The sequence below is a fragment of the Diplotaxodon limnothrissa genome, linkage group LG6, assembly GCF_057381915.1.
Source record: "Diplotaxodon limnothrissa isolate DT_005_m linkage group LG6, D_limnothrissa_male_GT1.1, whole genome shotgun sequence".
In the NCBI taxonomy this organism is placed as follows: Eukaryota; Metazoa; Chordata; class Actinopteri; order Cichliformes; family Cichlidae; genus Diplotaxodon; species Diplotaxodon limnothrissa.
The window spans coordinates 394,911-409,353 of record NC_140601.1 but is presented as its reverse complement, the minus strand read 5'-3'; the positions used below and the strand labels follow the sequence as shown (position 1 = coordinate 409,353).

Below are 14,443 nucleotides of genomic sequence, written 5' to 3'. Positions count from 1 at the left end.
ATTTTGTAATCAAGAGAAAAGGTTCTGCAATTTTCAAATGACATAAACAAGAAACTTCACTAAATGTGGAAGAAACGTACCTGCATGAAGAAGGCACCCAGTCAGAAACAAACCCTGGGACTTCTTCTTCACAGTCCAGTCCAGGTTTTTTTCCTCTTTCAGGTTTAAACGTAGGTGTGGCACATAGGATACAACATTGTGTGCAGTGTTGAGACCATGTTTCAAATAAAAATGTTATTGTGATAAGATTGGTGTTAAGAGAATTGTTCGTGCCATCTTTGACAGTATTTTGTGTAAAATTTGAAAACGTCATAAATGAATAAACACATCAAACCCACTGCGTGAGACAAAAGCACACTGTCAACACTGGACTGTGCAACAAATGAAGCACCTATGTCATCAGGTGTTAGCGTCCTCACTTGAGACTAATTTTATAGCTCACAGGTATGTATGTAAAGTGCTCTGAGTGGTCAAAAAGACCAGAAAGTGTTCTATACTAAAGTAAATTTAACAACTTGCCCAGAGATTAAAGTGGAATTTGGATAGTGGGAGGACCCAAACTTCCAGTTCAGCAGTGCTACACAGGGGAATGGGCCACATTGTGATTCCTGTTGTGAGTTTCTGTCACAGTCCTTTTGAGTTCTCTCAGTTTCACTTGGAGCTTTTTTCTCACTTTTCTTATTCACCTTAGCATCTCTGTGGAGACACTTTACAGTATCATTGTTTCAGTATTTGTTAGTTTGGTCAGGTTTGTTGGTACAGCTTGGTTGAAGAGGCTTTGGAGGCTCCAGAGTGTCGCCTGGGTTAGACTGACGCAGGGCCAACACAGAGATGTTTTCAAACTTACACGGTGGTTTGTGAAGGACAGCTACTCTGTTGTTAACCATTTTATCTTGCTGTATACACTGCAAATCTGCAGTGCTGGCATTTCCTGTTCCATTAAAAATGACCAACCTGCAGGCCTTCTTCGTAAATAAAGAATAACCAGCTCTTTCTACGGTGAGAATTAAAGTTTATAAGATGACAAAAAAGACATTTAAAACATTATGAGGGCACTTACAGGCCTCCTGCTGCCATCTTCAGGACAAAACGCTGAAGCATTTTAGAGCATGTTGGAATAAAATTTGCTGTATTTATATTTTTGTTTGGTTTTTATTGCCTGGAGTTGTTTGGATAGTTTTCCTTTCTTTACTGGGTTCGTAACAGTAGTAGTCAGTGAAAGACTAGAACCAAACTCTACAGATTTATTACAAGATAGAAAAATGACTTCCTATTTGTTAGGTTTATATTGTGGATTGTCATTTATGCTTAGAAATATATAACCATATATTTTAGAGGTGTATAATCATTGCATATTGATATGTCTGATCCTTAGCAGTCTGCAAAGCCGGTGTGCCTCCCTCTGATATACGTACACATCCTAGGGTCATGAGAGAGTTCGTACCTTGTTTTATAGTAAACTCATCCATGTCTGCTTTGGTATAAGCACCTTTTGTTTAGCTGAACTGCTGGACGTCCAGGCCAGCAGATTTAGGGGAGTTGTTCACAGGGTCACATCTTGACCACACACGATATGTTAATGAAGCTATGCATATTCATGTAACCTCAATAAAGAGCAGTGCTACGAGGGAGCAGACGAGAGCGATGGGGTGAGCGATGGGGTGAGCGACAGAACGCTCGTCAGTTCTCTCCCTCGTGCACGAGTAACACAGAACTTTGGTGGCTTGCCTCTTGCTTTAGTAGAGTTGTCGCGTTCCAGCGAGGGGTTTGTGCTAGACAGACCCATCAATATTTGTCAAAGCTAAAGAAAGGAGGCCTGACTGTCCGTGAGCTTAATTTGTAGTTTACTTTGGGTGCCAGTATGTATGCTGAAGTCTTAAAGACGTATCATACATTGATCATACCTCCACAGCAAAGGAAAAAACTAATCTGATGCTCAGCATTACAAAAAGTACTCAGTATAACAGTCAGCAGTCTCTGGGAGGCCGAGCACTTCAGAAGGTTGACAGACCAAGACTCTACTAATCCAGCTGGCTGTGTAGTCAAGCGGAGCAGTCCACAACCATCCACACCGGCTGTAGAGGTGGTGTAATCCCTGGCTGCTCCACTCTGCAAGCCAAAGTATTTCTGGGCAAGACACTGAATCCACGTTGTTCTCAGATGTGTTCACTGCAGTGTGAAGGTCACATGGAAAGCACTTTCATTCATACAACACAAGTGCTTGTGTGACCAAGTGGTCGGCGGGGCTATTAAAAAAGTGTAATACAATGACACCACCTAGGGGAATTTCACCCCAGGAAATAAAATCGTTTGGGAATAAAATACCCAACAACGTTTGCACAGGTTCAGGGATGCACACTGAGGCCGGCTCAAACATTAACAGTTTCATTTATTAATATAAAATAAGATAAAACCACAATGACTCTCCACAAACTGGGAGCAACCAGGAGAGGCAGTACCAGTTTTGCAATACCAGCACAATATGCAGCTGAGGATCGCCCTAGCCAGCCGCGGAAGCTGGAGTTTAGCCATCCGGCCACACTCGTATGAGTGAGTGAGTGATGTTGCATGAAGTGATCAAAGTGCTCCGGTACAATAGATAAGTGCTGTATTAGAACCAGTGTGTTCCCACTGAAGGATTTTGGATGTCCTGCAGCAGCAGACGACATCCAGCTGTACGTGTCTTTTAAACCTGAAGATGTTTCTAAGCTGCAGATTCTAAATGTGTGCTTAGAAACCATCAAAGGTTGGATGGCCGACAACTTCCTCCAACCTAATGAAGAAAGGACTGAAGTTCTTGTATGTGCTCCAGACAGACATGTACCTGACATAATGAATGCTCTTGGTCCTCTTTCAACATTTGTGAAACCGTCTATCAGGAACCTCGGGGTAACCTTTGATTCTGCTCCTACCCTGGATGTCCACGTCAAATCTCTGGTTCGGTCCTGCTTCTATCATTTAAGAAGCATTACTAAATTGAGCCCTACAGTGTCTCATACTGAACTGGAGATTGTTATTCATGCATTCATTTCATCACGATTGGACTACTGTAATTCACTGTTTACATGTCTAAACAAAAACTCCCTGGAGCGTCTGCAGATTGTCCAAAATGCTGCAGCAAGGCTTCTGACAAAACATCTAAATACTCTCATGTAACACCGTTGCTTATACAGCTGCACTGGCTCCCCGTTGAATTCAGAGTCCATCTTAAGATTCTGGTTCTGACCTTTAAGGCTCTTCAAGAACAAGCACCAGCCTACACCATTGAACTTTTACAGCCCTATGCCCCTAGCAGGTCCCTGAGGTCTTGTGATCAGGGCCTACTTGTTATTCAGTATACAAGACTGAAAACCAAGGGTGACAGAGCTTTTGCCACTGTGGCCGCCAGACTGTGGACTCTCTTCCTCAGAACTTAAGATCTGCAGACTCAGTGATTACTTTTAAAAAACAGCTAAAAACATCTTTTTAAAATTGCATTTTGTTAACTTTTGACTGTTTTTGTTTTATACCTTGTGAAGCACTTTGTGATCTTTTATCTAGAAATGTGCTATATAAATAAAATTTTACTTACTTACTTACAAATATCACTGAATACGTTTCTGTGTTATTTTTACTGCCATATGGCAAAACGTGTGTTACGTGTTAAAGCTTGTTACCTTTTCAAACAAGTAACATTAATGCTGCCATCTCTTAAATGCTACCATTCGTATCATAAGCTACTGAAATGCACCCATGAGATGCATGTCAGGTTATTTTGAGAAAAATCGTTTTTCGAAAAACACCAAACAACTCACCTGGTTCTTCCTGCTCTTAAACAGACTCTCTGTTGTCTCTCTCTCCATCCTCCTTACTCCTTCTTTGCACTGACAATCACACACTAATTGTTTGAACTAGAGAATCACATCGAATTATTTGCTATTATAATTGCAGATAATTACTGCTGTGATGAAATCTAGGGGTGTCTGGGCACCCCTCCAAAAAGGTCTAAACTGGCCTATTGGGGCCACAACCAGTTTGTGGCTGAGCAGAAAGAGAAGAGAGAAAAGGAGAGCATGAGAACGAAACACAAGAACCAACAGTGGCACATACTTCCCTTTCCTCGTTCCTGTTTCTTTAAACTGTTTTATTAGACTGTGTCAGCTGCCAGAGGTTTTTACCAGTGTTCCTGTGAGGTCTGCTGCACCATCCTGTTTGAGCATTGAATTTAAATATTCTCTAACTGCACCCTAACATTACCAACATGAGAGAGAACAGACTTCTCACCTGCACAGATAAACAACGGCAACAAACAACCACAGCTCAGTCCGTGTGCAGTGCAGTGCAGCGTACCGTTGTAGAGTACTGTGATGTGTAATAGAGTAGTGTTGTACTGTAGAGTACTGTGTTGTACTGTCGGGTACATAAGACTGTTTCATGTTGCATGCAGCTGCACACTCGTCCCAGCAGGGGGCAGACGTCCATCATTCATACGGACTTTTTCCACATCCTGCTGGAAAAACTTGACCGCGGTAAAGTTGTGTACTTGTAGCTGGATGTAGTTTCCTTTGTAGTTCTTCGGAGTAGACAGTGTGATTAAGAAGCAGTGCTCACGGAAGCGTTTTTGGCGGGCTTTGTGCTCTCAGTTTAGGGGGAGACGGAGTTTGAGACTCTACCAGAGACCATGCAGCAAGTCCGGGACACCCTGGCTGACTTGGCCGAGCAGGGCACGACCTACCTGGGCAGGCTGGTGCCGAAGGTAAGAAGCGGAAGTAGTCCGGTCTCCGTGGAGCGGATTCTCGGCATCCAGTTTTGAACTTGTGTGTACACGATCAGGTTTTATCACCACACTAGCCCTGATTAGAAACCATAATAATTCGACATAAGCAGTTTAGGTTCAGAGAGGGGACTGTTCGCTCTCGCTGACAGTCACATCAGTGAACTTTGGCCGTTTCTCTGTGTTCTTACCCTCACTGTTGTCTGAAACAAACCTGCCTCTGCAGGCTTTCTCTCAGGTCCTAGCTGTGGTTGCAGGCAGCGTGGCCGGTGCTCTCAATGTCCTGCTGCACTACGTCTCCCAGTTACTGCAGGCCTCTGGGATCCAAGGTGAGCATCGTTTGTTTCTGGGCTGCACTCAAGACCAGTTCAAATATAGCAGAAGTGGGTGCTGCCACCTTGTGGTGCCATCAAAGCCAGAGACTGTGGGCAAAGTTGTTTTTCCAGCCTTGACTCCCCTTTTGGATAAAAATGTTTGGTAGGTGCTTAACCTGCTGAGCATAAACCTTTTAATCAGAGATCCATGGAGCCTTGGACCTGTATCTGTTGGATGGATCAGCTGAATGACTTTATTAGAATCGAACTGAAGCTTGCTGCGCTTCACATAGAGGCGAGAATCTCAATATGAGCGACTCCGTACAAGAGCTGGTTCATGCCAGTAGTTTAACTCGCTGGCACTGTTATTCTGCCTGCCTATTGATCCTGGTTATTGGTTCTCCAATCAGCTGATTTCAGTTGGTGTGCAGGAGGAGGAAAATAATGGCTCAGTCTGCAGCGTGAGCATGGATGTTACTTTTATTATTACTGCACAAGGACAAGAGCGTGATGGTAAAGTAAACTGGACACATGCAGCTGCATTCTGCTGCTAACAGCATCAGCTGCACAGACAGCATGCTAACATGTTTGCTCTGTGCTCAGACCTGAATACTCCGACACAGATCACACGTGTGCGTCCTGCAAACCAGCAGCTGGGTTTATGTTGTTAAATGAGACCGTGAGTTTCAGGAAAGGAGTAATGTGAAATTAGTGTAACACGTAACTTTGTAGAGTAATAACTCCAACAAGGAGAGGAAACACTTTCAGCGTGCACAAACATTTGACCAGACAGCGTGTAGTTCATCTGCATGATGTAATGTCTTTGGTATGCAGTCAGAGATGGTGGAGCCTCTCACAGCAGAGCCAATGAGAACCCGGTGATAGCTCCCATCTGTAGCGTCGCAGTAAGAGTGTCAGTGGAAATGAGCAGCTTTGTATGAAATGTAATTTCTGGTGCTTTTTTCCACAGTTAGCCTTCCTACCAACAAAGTGACCCCAGAGGGCCTGATCTTCGTCATTCAGTGGGTCCTCGCAGCTCTCATCTGCTACTGGCTGATTTCTCTTGCCTTCCGATTGGTTGCCTCCACTCTGATGTGCGCCCTGTGGTTTCTGAAAGTCGGAGTCGCTTTAACCTGTTTTGTGCTCATCCTGAGCGACTACAACGTGGGCACGGAGGCAATGGCCATCCGACTGGCTGTCCTGCTGTGTGTCTGCGTCCTGCTGAACGTCGGGACTCGGGGAAGTTCCAGTGCGGCTAATCAAACTGCTCGCCTCGAGAAGCAGGTGAAGATCCTGGAGAGACGGCTGAGGGAGATGGAGAGGTGGACGAGGACAGAAGAGTGACGGAGAGAATCTTCTGACAGCCAAGTCAAACGACAGTCGCCCGAGGATCTCTGCATTTAGGATCGTTCTTCAAATTCACAGAAAGCACGGCACATTCCCAACAGACTGCTGAGCGGGAGCAGATCGAGCTCGTAGACGAGTTGATTGGATGCAGCTCCCTCCCAGATACGCCCACATATTTGGATGAAGTTTAATGAAAAACACTTTCTCCTCTTCCACCGTTCCTCTCCCTAAACACAGTGCTCTCCCAGAGCCCAATGCCTCACCCCAACTTCTGTTAGATTTGCCCTGCGAGCAGCAGCTGGTGGAGGCGCTCGTTACACCAGCAGCTGCATCGACTGGCTCTGGCTCCTCTACGTGTGGTCCTGTCAGATCACAGAGGCGTTTTCTTCTCACTGAATGTAGTTGCACTTCAGCTGCAGTGAATCAGGAGGAGGTGCAGGACAAGCTGACACATCGATCAGGTGATGGACTCCTAATCTCAGGCCTGTTTTCAGTCATTCCACTAATAAATAACTTTTCAAAAACATGCGCTCCTTTTTCTTTTCACCAAGTAAAAAAACAAGTTTGAGCATGACGTCGCGTCACACAGTCTCTCGCTCAGAGTCGTGCTGGAAGTAGGGCCTTGGTTCTGGTTGGACTGGTGCATGTCTACTTGTACTTTAACTATATTTAAAAATGGGGATGTTGAGCCTGCATCGTCTGAGCTACCTGCAGCGTTAACAAAGAAACAGATGAAGATGATGAATGGTGCTGGACTGATGTAAATGTAAGGTCTGCTCCTGAGTCTCCCAGGCTCAAATCCAGCTGTGGAGGAAAAGGTGCAGGTAGCGTGGACACTTTCAGGATGTCTGATCTGCTGCAGTCCCAGCCTGTCATTTGTGTTCATTTTTTAATCAGCGTAGGCTCCTTTGAATCATTTGCACAGGAACAGATGGGACCTGCACCTCTTGACTGTTTCACAGACAACATTCACGTACTGAGAGTTTTTCCTCCACGTCACAAATGTTCTATTGTTCTTGTGATGGGTAAATAATAAGTAAACAGCTCTAGTTATGGTTGTTTTGTAGCTTCAACACAAACGTGGAAATGTTGTAATCAAAGCACCAAATAACGATAAATGCGCTGCAGGATCGGTGTGGTGAAAGAGTCGTACTGCCATCTGTGACATGGGAATAAACTCATTTGTTACAGACGTGGAACAAATGGCTTAAATGAGCATTTTGGGTCCAAGCAGTCCCTGCTTCAGAGTCGGGGACAGTCATCCTCCATGAGGGTGGGGTTGTCCTGGCAGTGACGAAGCAGGGACCTGGTGGAGCAGGCTGGGCAGCCTGGCCTGTGATGGAGTGCTGGGTGGGGAGCGTGCCCCTTCCTCCACCGCTGAACACGTGCTTCACGGTGCTGTGAGGTGGGTCAGGGCTGGGACAGCTCTGCTGCTGGGACTGGCTCGTTCGTGCATCCGAGGGACAGCAGGTCACAGGAGACTGCTGCCTGCTCTTATCACTCAGCCCCCCCGCCGCAGACGTCATCCTTATTCATGGTGCTTTCTTATCTATACAAATAATAAGACACAGTAGTAACACATCCTAAGACAAAGGCCAACTTCTGCTCTCCTTTCCAAAGAGAAAATCCACAGGCTGCCGTGTGGGAGGAGGGACCAGGAAGAGGTTTATCGTGGTCAACACTGTCGTCCTAATCCGCTCTTAGGGGATAGAGGCTTAGTGGGACCTCAGGTTAGGTTGATCACAACTTGTCTCAGACACAACCATCCACACGAGCAAGGCATTCATTGGTTTGCACGCATGAGTTATTTCACCCTCAGAAGTCTGTTCTCTTCTTAGTTCTGCGGATTCATTGAAGCAAACGTTTCTGTGGGCAGGTGTAGAGGCAGCAGCTCTGTGGACCTCAGAGAGCACACCTGCCACACTCCAGCTACACACTAGCTGTTTCTTTCTTTGTGTTTCTTTAATTCAACCAAGACTTCTGAAGATGAAAGACCGCCTGGCTCAGCTGAAGGAGGTAAGCAGGACTGTGCCGCTGTTTGCCTTCTCGTCGATGGCGCCTGCGTTGTTCGCACGGGGCCTGACTAGTCTGTACTATAGATGTCATGGTGCGAGGCGACTGCCCCACTGTGGAGCTCAACTGAATGTCAGAGATGTTAGCCGCAGACGTGAAACTCAAAGTCATGTTTCCAAAAGATACAGGAACTGCTTTCTTCTCATTCTTTTATATTCTGACTGAATTTATAGTGAAATCAGTAAGTCCTCATCAATCTTTCTTTAATGTGAGGAGCTGCTAATCACACAAACGACAATTAATCATCGTTTATTTTAGACGTGTCAGGCACCGATTCAAAGTGCAGCTGGTGTCATGTGACTCACACACAGGAAGTCGTTTCAGGCTCAGTACAAATGTTCTTGTCTTATCACAGAGACAGAAAACGTCAGTTAATAGTGTGTGTGTGTGTGTGTGTGTGTGTGTGTGTGTAACAGAAGAGCGATGCAGGTGGTGATGATATTGAGGTTCCTGTGGAGAGTGAGGCTTTCATGGATGATTTCTTTGCTCAGGTATGCAGTGTGTCTGTCTGCTCCACTTTACATGCATCATAACACAAAATGCATTTCTACTCTTTGATGCCTCCGTGTGTGTGTGTGTGCGTGCGTGTGTGCGTCTGTCAGATTGAAGACATCCGCAGCAGTATTGACAAGATTGACGAGAGTGTTACAGAAATCAAAAAACTCTACTCCACCATCCTGTCTGCCCCGACCTCCGACCAGAGTAATGCAGATAACGTGTTCAAATGTGCTGCCTGTGATTCTCAGTGTGTGTGCGTGACGCTCCATTTCCACCTCTTGCAGAAACACAGGATGATGTCGAGGCTCTCACCAATGAGATTAAAAAGTCGGCCAACAATGCAAGAAACAAACTGAAGAGTCGGTATTGGTTTGGTTTCCTTCTCCGGCACACTGTCTGGTTCCCGTTTGTACAAACATACGTGTGATCAGAATGTGTCTCTGTGGCACGCCTAATGTGTTGTTTACATGTGTGAGTAAAAGCAGTGGTGAACATTGTCCGTGTGTGCGTCAGGTATCGAGCGCCAGCTGGAGTCAAACGCCGACGAGAGGGCCTCGGCCGACCTCAGGATACGCAAGTCACAGGTCAGGCAGTCGTACAGTAGCTCTGATTCACCCGACCCGACCACACAGACAGAGCGGAGCACGCTGCTGTTTCTCTTGTGATGCCTTAAACATCCACACGTCACGTTCAGATCCACCGAGTGTAGCAGGCTCCACACACACACACACACACACACACACACACACACACACACACACACACACACACACACACACACACATCCTTTTACATTCAGTGTCGGTGCAGTCCTCTGTCCTCAGGCTCGACTGTGAAGCTCGCCCACCGTGTGTGTGAGAGCCTGTCATTGGAGTGTCTGTGTTCTTGTCTCCCCCAGCACGCCATTCTGGCCAAAAAGTTTGTAGAGGTGATGACAAAGTACAACGAGGCTCAGGTGGACTTCAGAGACAAGAGCAAGGGACGGATCGCCCGCCAGCTGGAGATCAGTGAGTGCCAGCTGCTGATGATATGGTTACGTTTAAGCTTGATGTGGAGGAAACCACAGCTTCGGGATCCTTTATATTTCCCTTTTTTTTTTTACAATATGTGAAGAGATTCACAGCATAAATGATCTAAATGCTCCTTAAAACCTCACAGTCGTTCCCCTGGACCCTAGTCACAGTGCTAACGCTGCCGTCTCCTGTCCTCTATCGTAGGTTTTATCAGGTTCAGGCCGTCAGACTAAAGAGAATTCGACTTTCTTTAAGCACTGACAGCTGCTACGCTTTAAACATATTTATGTGCCAACTTATTGTTGTGTACTGTGCTCAGATACATGTTTTAGTTTTTAAATAAAATGACAAATATCTGACAGAAAGAGCCGTGTGTGTGAATGGGTGGATGACTGGATATGTAAAGCGCTTTGGGGTCCTTAGGGACTAGTAAAGCGCTGTATAAATACAGGCCATTTACCATTTACCATAAAAATAGCCAACGTGGTGTTTTTATGGTTTTACTGTGTCACATCAGCCCTAAAGGTTAACAACCACCTTTTACATCAATCAAAGTATTAATACAACAGGCACCTCGTAGTATTGTCAGTGTAATCACATGCTGTTGTGTGTACAGTCATGTTTCTACTGGCTGGTGCATGAACAAGTTCTTGTCTCTGTGATCTGTTCAGCTGGAAAAACAACGACTGATGAAGAGTTGGATGAGATGCTGGAGGGAGGAAACTCTGCAGTCTTCACAGCAGGGGTAAGCCTGCATGCATGCACATGCACGTGCATGCATGTGCATGCATGCGCACACAAACACCTGCAGCAAACCAGCGTCTTTGGCCAGAGGCACGAACTCTTAGTGGGTTGTGGAGCGCAGAGGCTGTTATAAACCAGGAACTATTGTCCTGCTGGTTTGTGTTTGATGGTGTCACTGTGATCTCCGCTCCACTGTCATTTAATGACATCTCCATGTGAATTCTCTCTGTGTGTTACATGAAAACTTGTCAGGGAAATGTCCCCTCACCCCCTGAGCCTGGTTCTGCTGGAGGTTTCTTCCTGTTAAAAGGGAGTTTTTCCTTCCCACTGTCGCCAAGTGCTGCTCATAGGGGTCACATGACTGTGGCAGTTTTCTGTCTGTAGGGATCTACTTTAAAGCACCTTGAGGTGACCGTTGTTGTGATTTGGAGCTGTAGACTGTTCTAGCACACGGGTCAGCACAACTTTCATTTCACAACTATTTTTAATTATAAGGAGAAATAATTAAGTCAGCTAATCAACAGAAAACAAATTGTTATGTATTTGATAGGCAGTGCAGTCATTCCTCATCAACATGTCTCCATTAAATTCTCGGCTTTTCAAATGCAGTGATTCTCTGCTTGTCTCGGTGTGTGTTTGTTATGTAGGCACGTTTCTTACTATTTAGTGTCGTTACAGCAAACTGGGAGATGTTAGCTGGACTTACAGGCAGATGTGATTTGTTTTAACCTGTAGTTTGGCACTAGCAGACCCTCTGTTTGTGAACATCCACTTGTTTGTGGTGTATTCTTTTAAGTTGTGTGTCTCTGGTCACCTCACACTCCCTCCCCCACAGATCATGGACTCTAAGATCAACCAGCAGGCCCTGAATGAGATCGAGGCTCGTCACAAAGACATCATGAGGCTGGAGAGCAGCATTAAAGAACTCCACGACATGTTTGTTGATATTGCCATGCTGGTTGAGAACCAGGTTTGTGAGATCCTGCAGCCCAAAGTATTCTCGAGCATTCACAGTTCTCGATTAACAAACTATTCTCACCCTCTGAGCTGCACTTCTTCCATTTTAGCCGTGTTATAAAACATGAAGGCTTGCTTCTCCTTCTTCCACTTTCTGCTGACTTGCATGGTTTGTGAAACTGAATAGTAGCCCTGTTTAGTTCTACTGTACATAGAGTCGTGCACAGCACAAGTTATTCTTTTAAAGCTTTTCAACAGTAACTCGCCCTGTTTCCCCAAAAAGCCCATCTTGCACAGAGCTTGTTTAACTGTGACTAAGTCCTTTCATGACTGAAGCTTCAGTGTGCAGCCGATAAGAAAAGTCATGTGTTTCTGACACAGTGGGGTACGCTCCCACTTCCTGTGTAAACAGCAGACAGGCACAAATCTTACTTTCATTAACTTTGTGTTGTCTCTCGTGTTGTGTGCCCTGCTAGGGTGGGATGATTGACAGAATCGAAAGCAACATGGACCAGTCGGTGGGCTTTGTCGAGAGAGCCGTGGCCGACACCAAGAAGGCTGCCAAATACCAGCAGGAGGCCCGCAGGGTGAGTGCAGAAAGGAGAGAGGGACTGTGGCAATGCGTTAGTGCTCTGGGTCAGTGTTTCCTGTAACGATGGCATCGGCCTATCCTCGAGCAGACAAACCACTAGTGAAGGTTAGATGCTGAAGTTGCACACGCTGACTGTACCCGTGAGTAAGAAACACCTGCTGCTGTTCCTGCTGCAGTGCGTCTCTGAGTAGCTTACCATCTGAGCCATGTTCCTGCTACAGCGTGTCACAGCGTGCTACAGCGTGTTACAGCGTGTTACAGCGTGTCACAGCGTGTCACAGCGTGCTACAGCGTGTTACAGCATGTCACAGCGTGTCACAGCGTGTCACAGCGTGCTACAGCGTGCTACAGCGTGTTACAGCGTGCTACAGCGTGTTACAGCGTGCTACAGCGTGTTACAGCGTGTTACAGCGTGCTACAGCGTGTTACAGCGTGCTACAGCGTGTTACAGCGTGCTACAGCGTGTCACAGCGTGTTACAGCGTGCTACAGCGTGCTACAGCGTGTTACAGCGTGCTACAGCGTGTCACAGCGTGTCACAGCGTGCTACAGCGTGTTACAGCGTGCTACAGCGTGCTACAGCGTGTTACAGCGTGTTACAGTGTGGTGCAGCGTGCTACAGCGTGTCACAGCGTGTCACAGCGTGTCACAGCGTGCTACAGCGTGCTACAGCGTGTTACAGCGTGGTGCAGCCACGTTCAGATCCTTCTGGGGAAAAATGTCTTTTTGTGAAGCAAACGGGTTAAACCTCACTGGCTTGTGTGCTCCGGTCACTTTGAGACTGTTGTGTTTTGGGCACTTTAGGGGCCTGTTCAGACCCTGGGGGCCTGGGCTGTAGATGTAGGGTGTGCTTTAGTCTTGCTCGGCCTGACCGGGAGTCATCTTGTTTAACACCACCTTCTGTCTCTGACCCCTCCCCCCCCGAACCAACTTGTCTCTCCAGAAACAAATGATGATCTTCTGCTGCTGCGTGATTTTGGCTGTCATCCTGGGTTCATTTGTCTACAGCTTCATCAAATAGAGACCCTAATGAAGAAAGTCTCCCACCATCTGAGGCCACGGGAGGCCGCAGGACACTCAGTTTGCTCTAATTTCATTACATATCAGGAACAAAGCGCCACATTTATGATCAGTTCAATCAGAAAAACATGACGATAGCTTTCTTCTTCATGGCCTCGCTCCAGTCTGTGTCCCTAACCTGTCCAATAACAAACTGAATATGACTGTGTGCACAAAACAGAAAAGAAAAGCTGGAGACCTTTCAGTGCAGCGACCGACACGTCAATAATCCCACCAAGAATGTCCACATCATAGGGCTACATGCATGTTTAATGTGTTAGCATCAGCTCATCATTACTTAGCTGTGCTCAGTGCAAATGTGTGTGATACGTCTTACCCTAACCCTGCTGCAGTTGATCTGCTGTGGAGCGATTTTTCAGAACCAAACTTGGAATTTGAAAATGTGCAGCATGAAAGGTCACCAACAATCAGGGCCAAGCCTGTGAATTACTGAGTGTGACTGCTAGCATGCTCCATTTCATTTTCATTCACTGATTTGTCCACTTATCATATCCATATTCAGGAAAGTGCACCTGATTTGTAAACAACTTTTGAATAATGCAGCCATGAAAAGCTTTTATTAGGAAGATTAGCTGTTGTGTTGCTGTGTAAGGAATAAACAGCAGAGGGTGTCCATTAATATTAGAGTGATTACAGCAGGTGCTGGTACCTGACACACCTGTGCTGTAGACTGCATCCTGCCCCGTGTCCACAGCAGGCCCGTCGAGAGGCCTTTAGGATTCACAGTAAAAATCCACGTAGTGAGCTTTTAACCTTGAAGTGATTAAAAATGGCTCATCTTAGATAGTGTGACTCAGGAATTGATGTTCATTTTAAATGTGTAAGATTAGAAATACAAATCATTTGATGATTCAGGTATTTGGTTTAGATCGTTGTTATTTGTGTTTATTACGACTGAACTCTCATGTTTGTATAATGTGCTTGTGTGTCTGTTTTTATGCTTGTTATTCTGGCACTTGCTCTGACCCACACTGTGGTGTTGGATGCAGTACAGCCCACTCGTGAACTGAGAGCCTGCTCTCCTATATCAATATTTTTGAAAATGTGTATTCCAATAAAATTCCAATTGGAAG

General features: G+C 45.9%; 2 protein-coding genes across 2 annotated transcripts; both read left to right on the top strand.

Moving 5' to 3' along the window:
• The first annotated feature begins 4,498 nt into the window (after nt 1-4,498).
• Nucleotides 4,499-7,452, top strand: tmem109 (transmembrane protein 109). Its single transcript, XM_085356682.1, has 3 exons — nt 4,499-4,735; nt 4,980-5,082; nt 6,038-7,452. Exons 1-3 carry the CDS (start codon nt 4,661-4,663, stop codon nt 6,409-6,411), a joined length of 552 nt encoding a protein of 183 aa, XP_085212808.1. The 5' UTR covers nt 4,499-4,660; the 3' UTR covers nt 6,412-7,452.
• A 321-nt stretch (nt 7,453-7,773) lies between these two features.
• On the top strand, nt 7,774-14,135 carry stx3a (syntaxin 3a). Its single transcript, XM_085356681.1, has 10 exons — nt 7,774-8,430; nt 8,904-8,978; nt 9,090-9,189; nt 9,270-9,344; nt 9,499-9,569; nt 9,884-9,992; nt 10,670-10,743; nt 11,578-11,712; nt 12,176-12,286; nt 13,234-14,135. Exons 1-10 carry the CDS (start codon nt 8,401-8,403, stop codon nt 13,309-13,311), a joined length of 858 nt encoding a protein of 285 aa, XP_085212807.1. The 5' UTR covers nt 7,774-8,400; the 3' UTR covers nt 13,312-14,135.
• Nucleotides 14,136-14,443: the final 308 nt, after the last annotated feature.

Excerpts from the sequence above, each read along its gene's own strand:
- tmem109 (XM_085356682.1), top strand. The coding sequence starts at position 4,661 with ATGCAGCAAGTCCGGGACACCCTGGCTGACTTGGCCGAGCAGGGCACG. Across the intron at positions 4,736-4,979 it reads TGGGCAGGCTGGTGCCGAAG|GCTTTCTCTCAGGTCCTAGC; the intron begins GTAAGAAGCGGA and ends CTGCCTCTGCAG. Across the intron at positions 5,083-6,037 it reads GCAGGCCTCTGGGATCCAAG|TTAGCCTTCCTACCAACAAA; the intron begins GTGAGCATCGTT and ends TTTTTTCCACAG.
- stx3a (XM_085356681.1), top strand. The coding sequence starts at position 8,401 with ATGAAAGACCGCCTGGCTCAGCTGAAGGAG. Across the intron at positions 8,431-8,903 it reads GCCTGGCTCAGCTGAAGGAG|AAGAGCGATGCAGGTGGTGA; the intron begins GTAAGCAGGACT and ends TGTGTGTAACAG. Across the intron at positions 9,570-9,883 it reads TCAGGATACGCAAGTCACAG|CACGCCATTCTGGCCAAAAA; the intron begins GTCAGGCAGTCG and ends TGTCTCCCCCAG.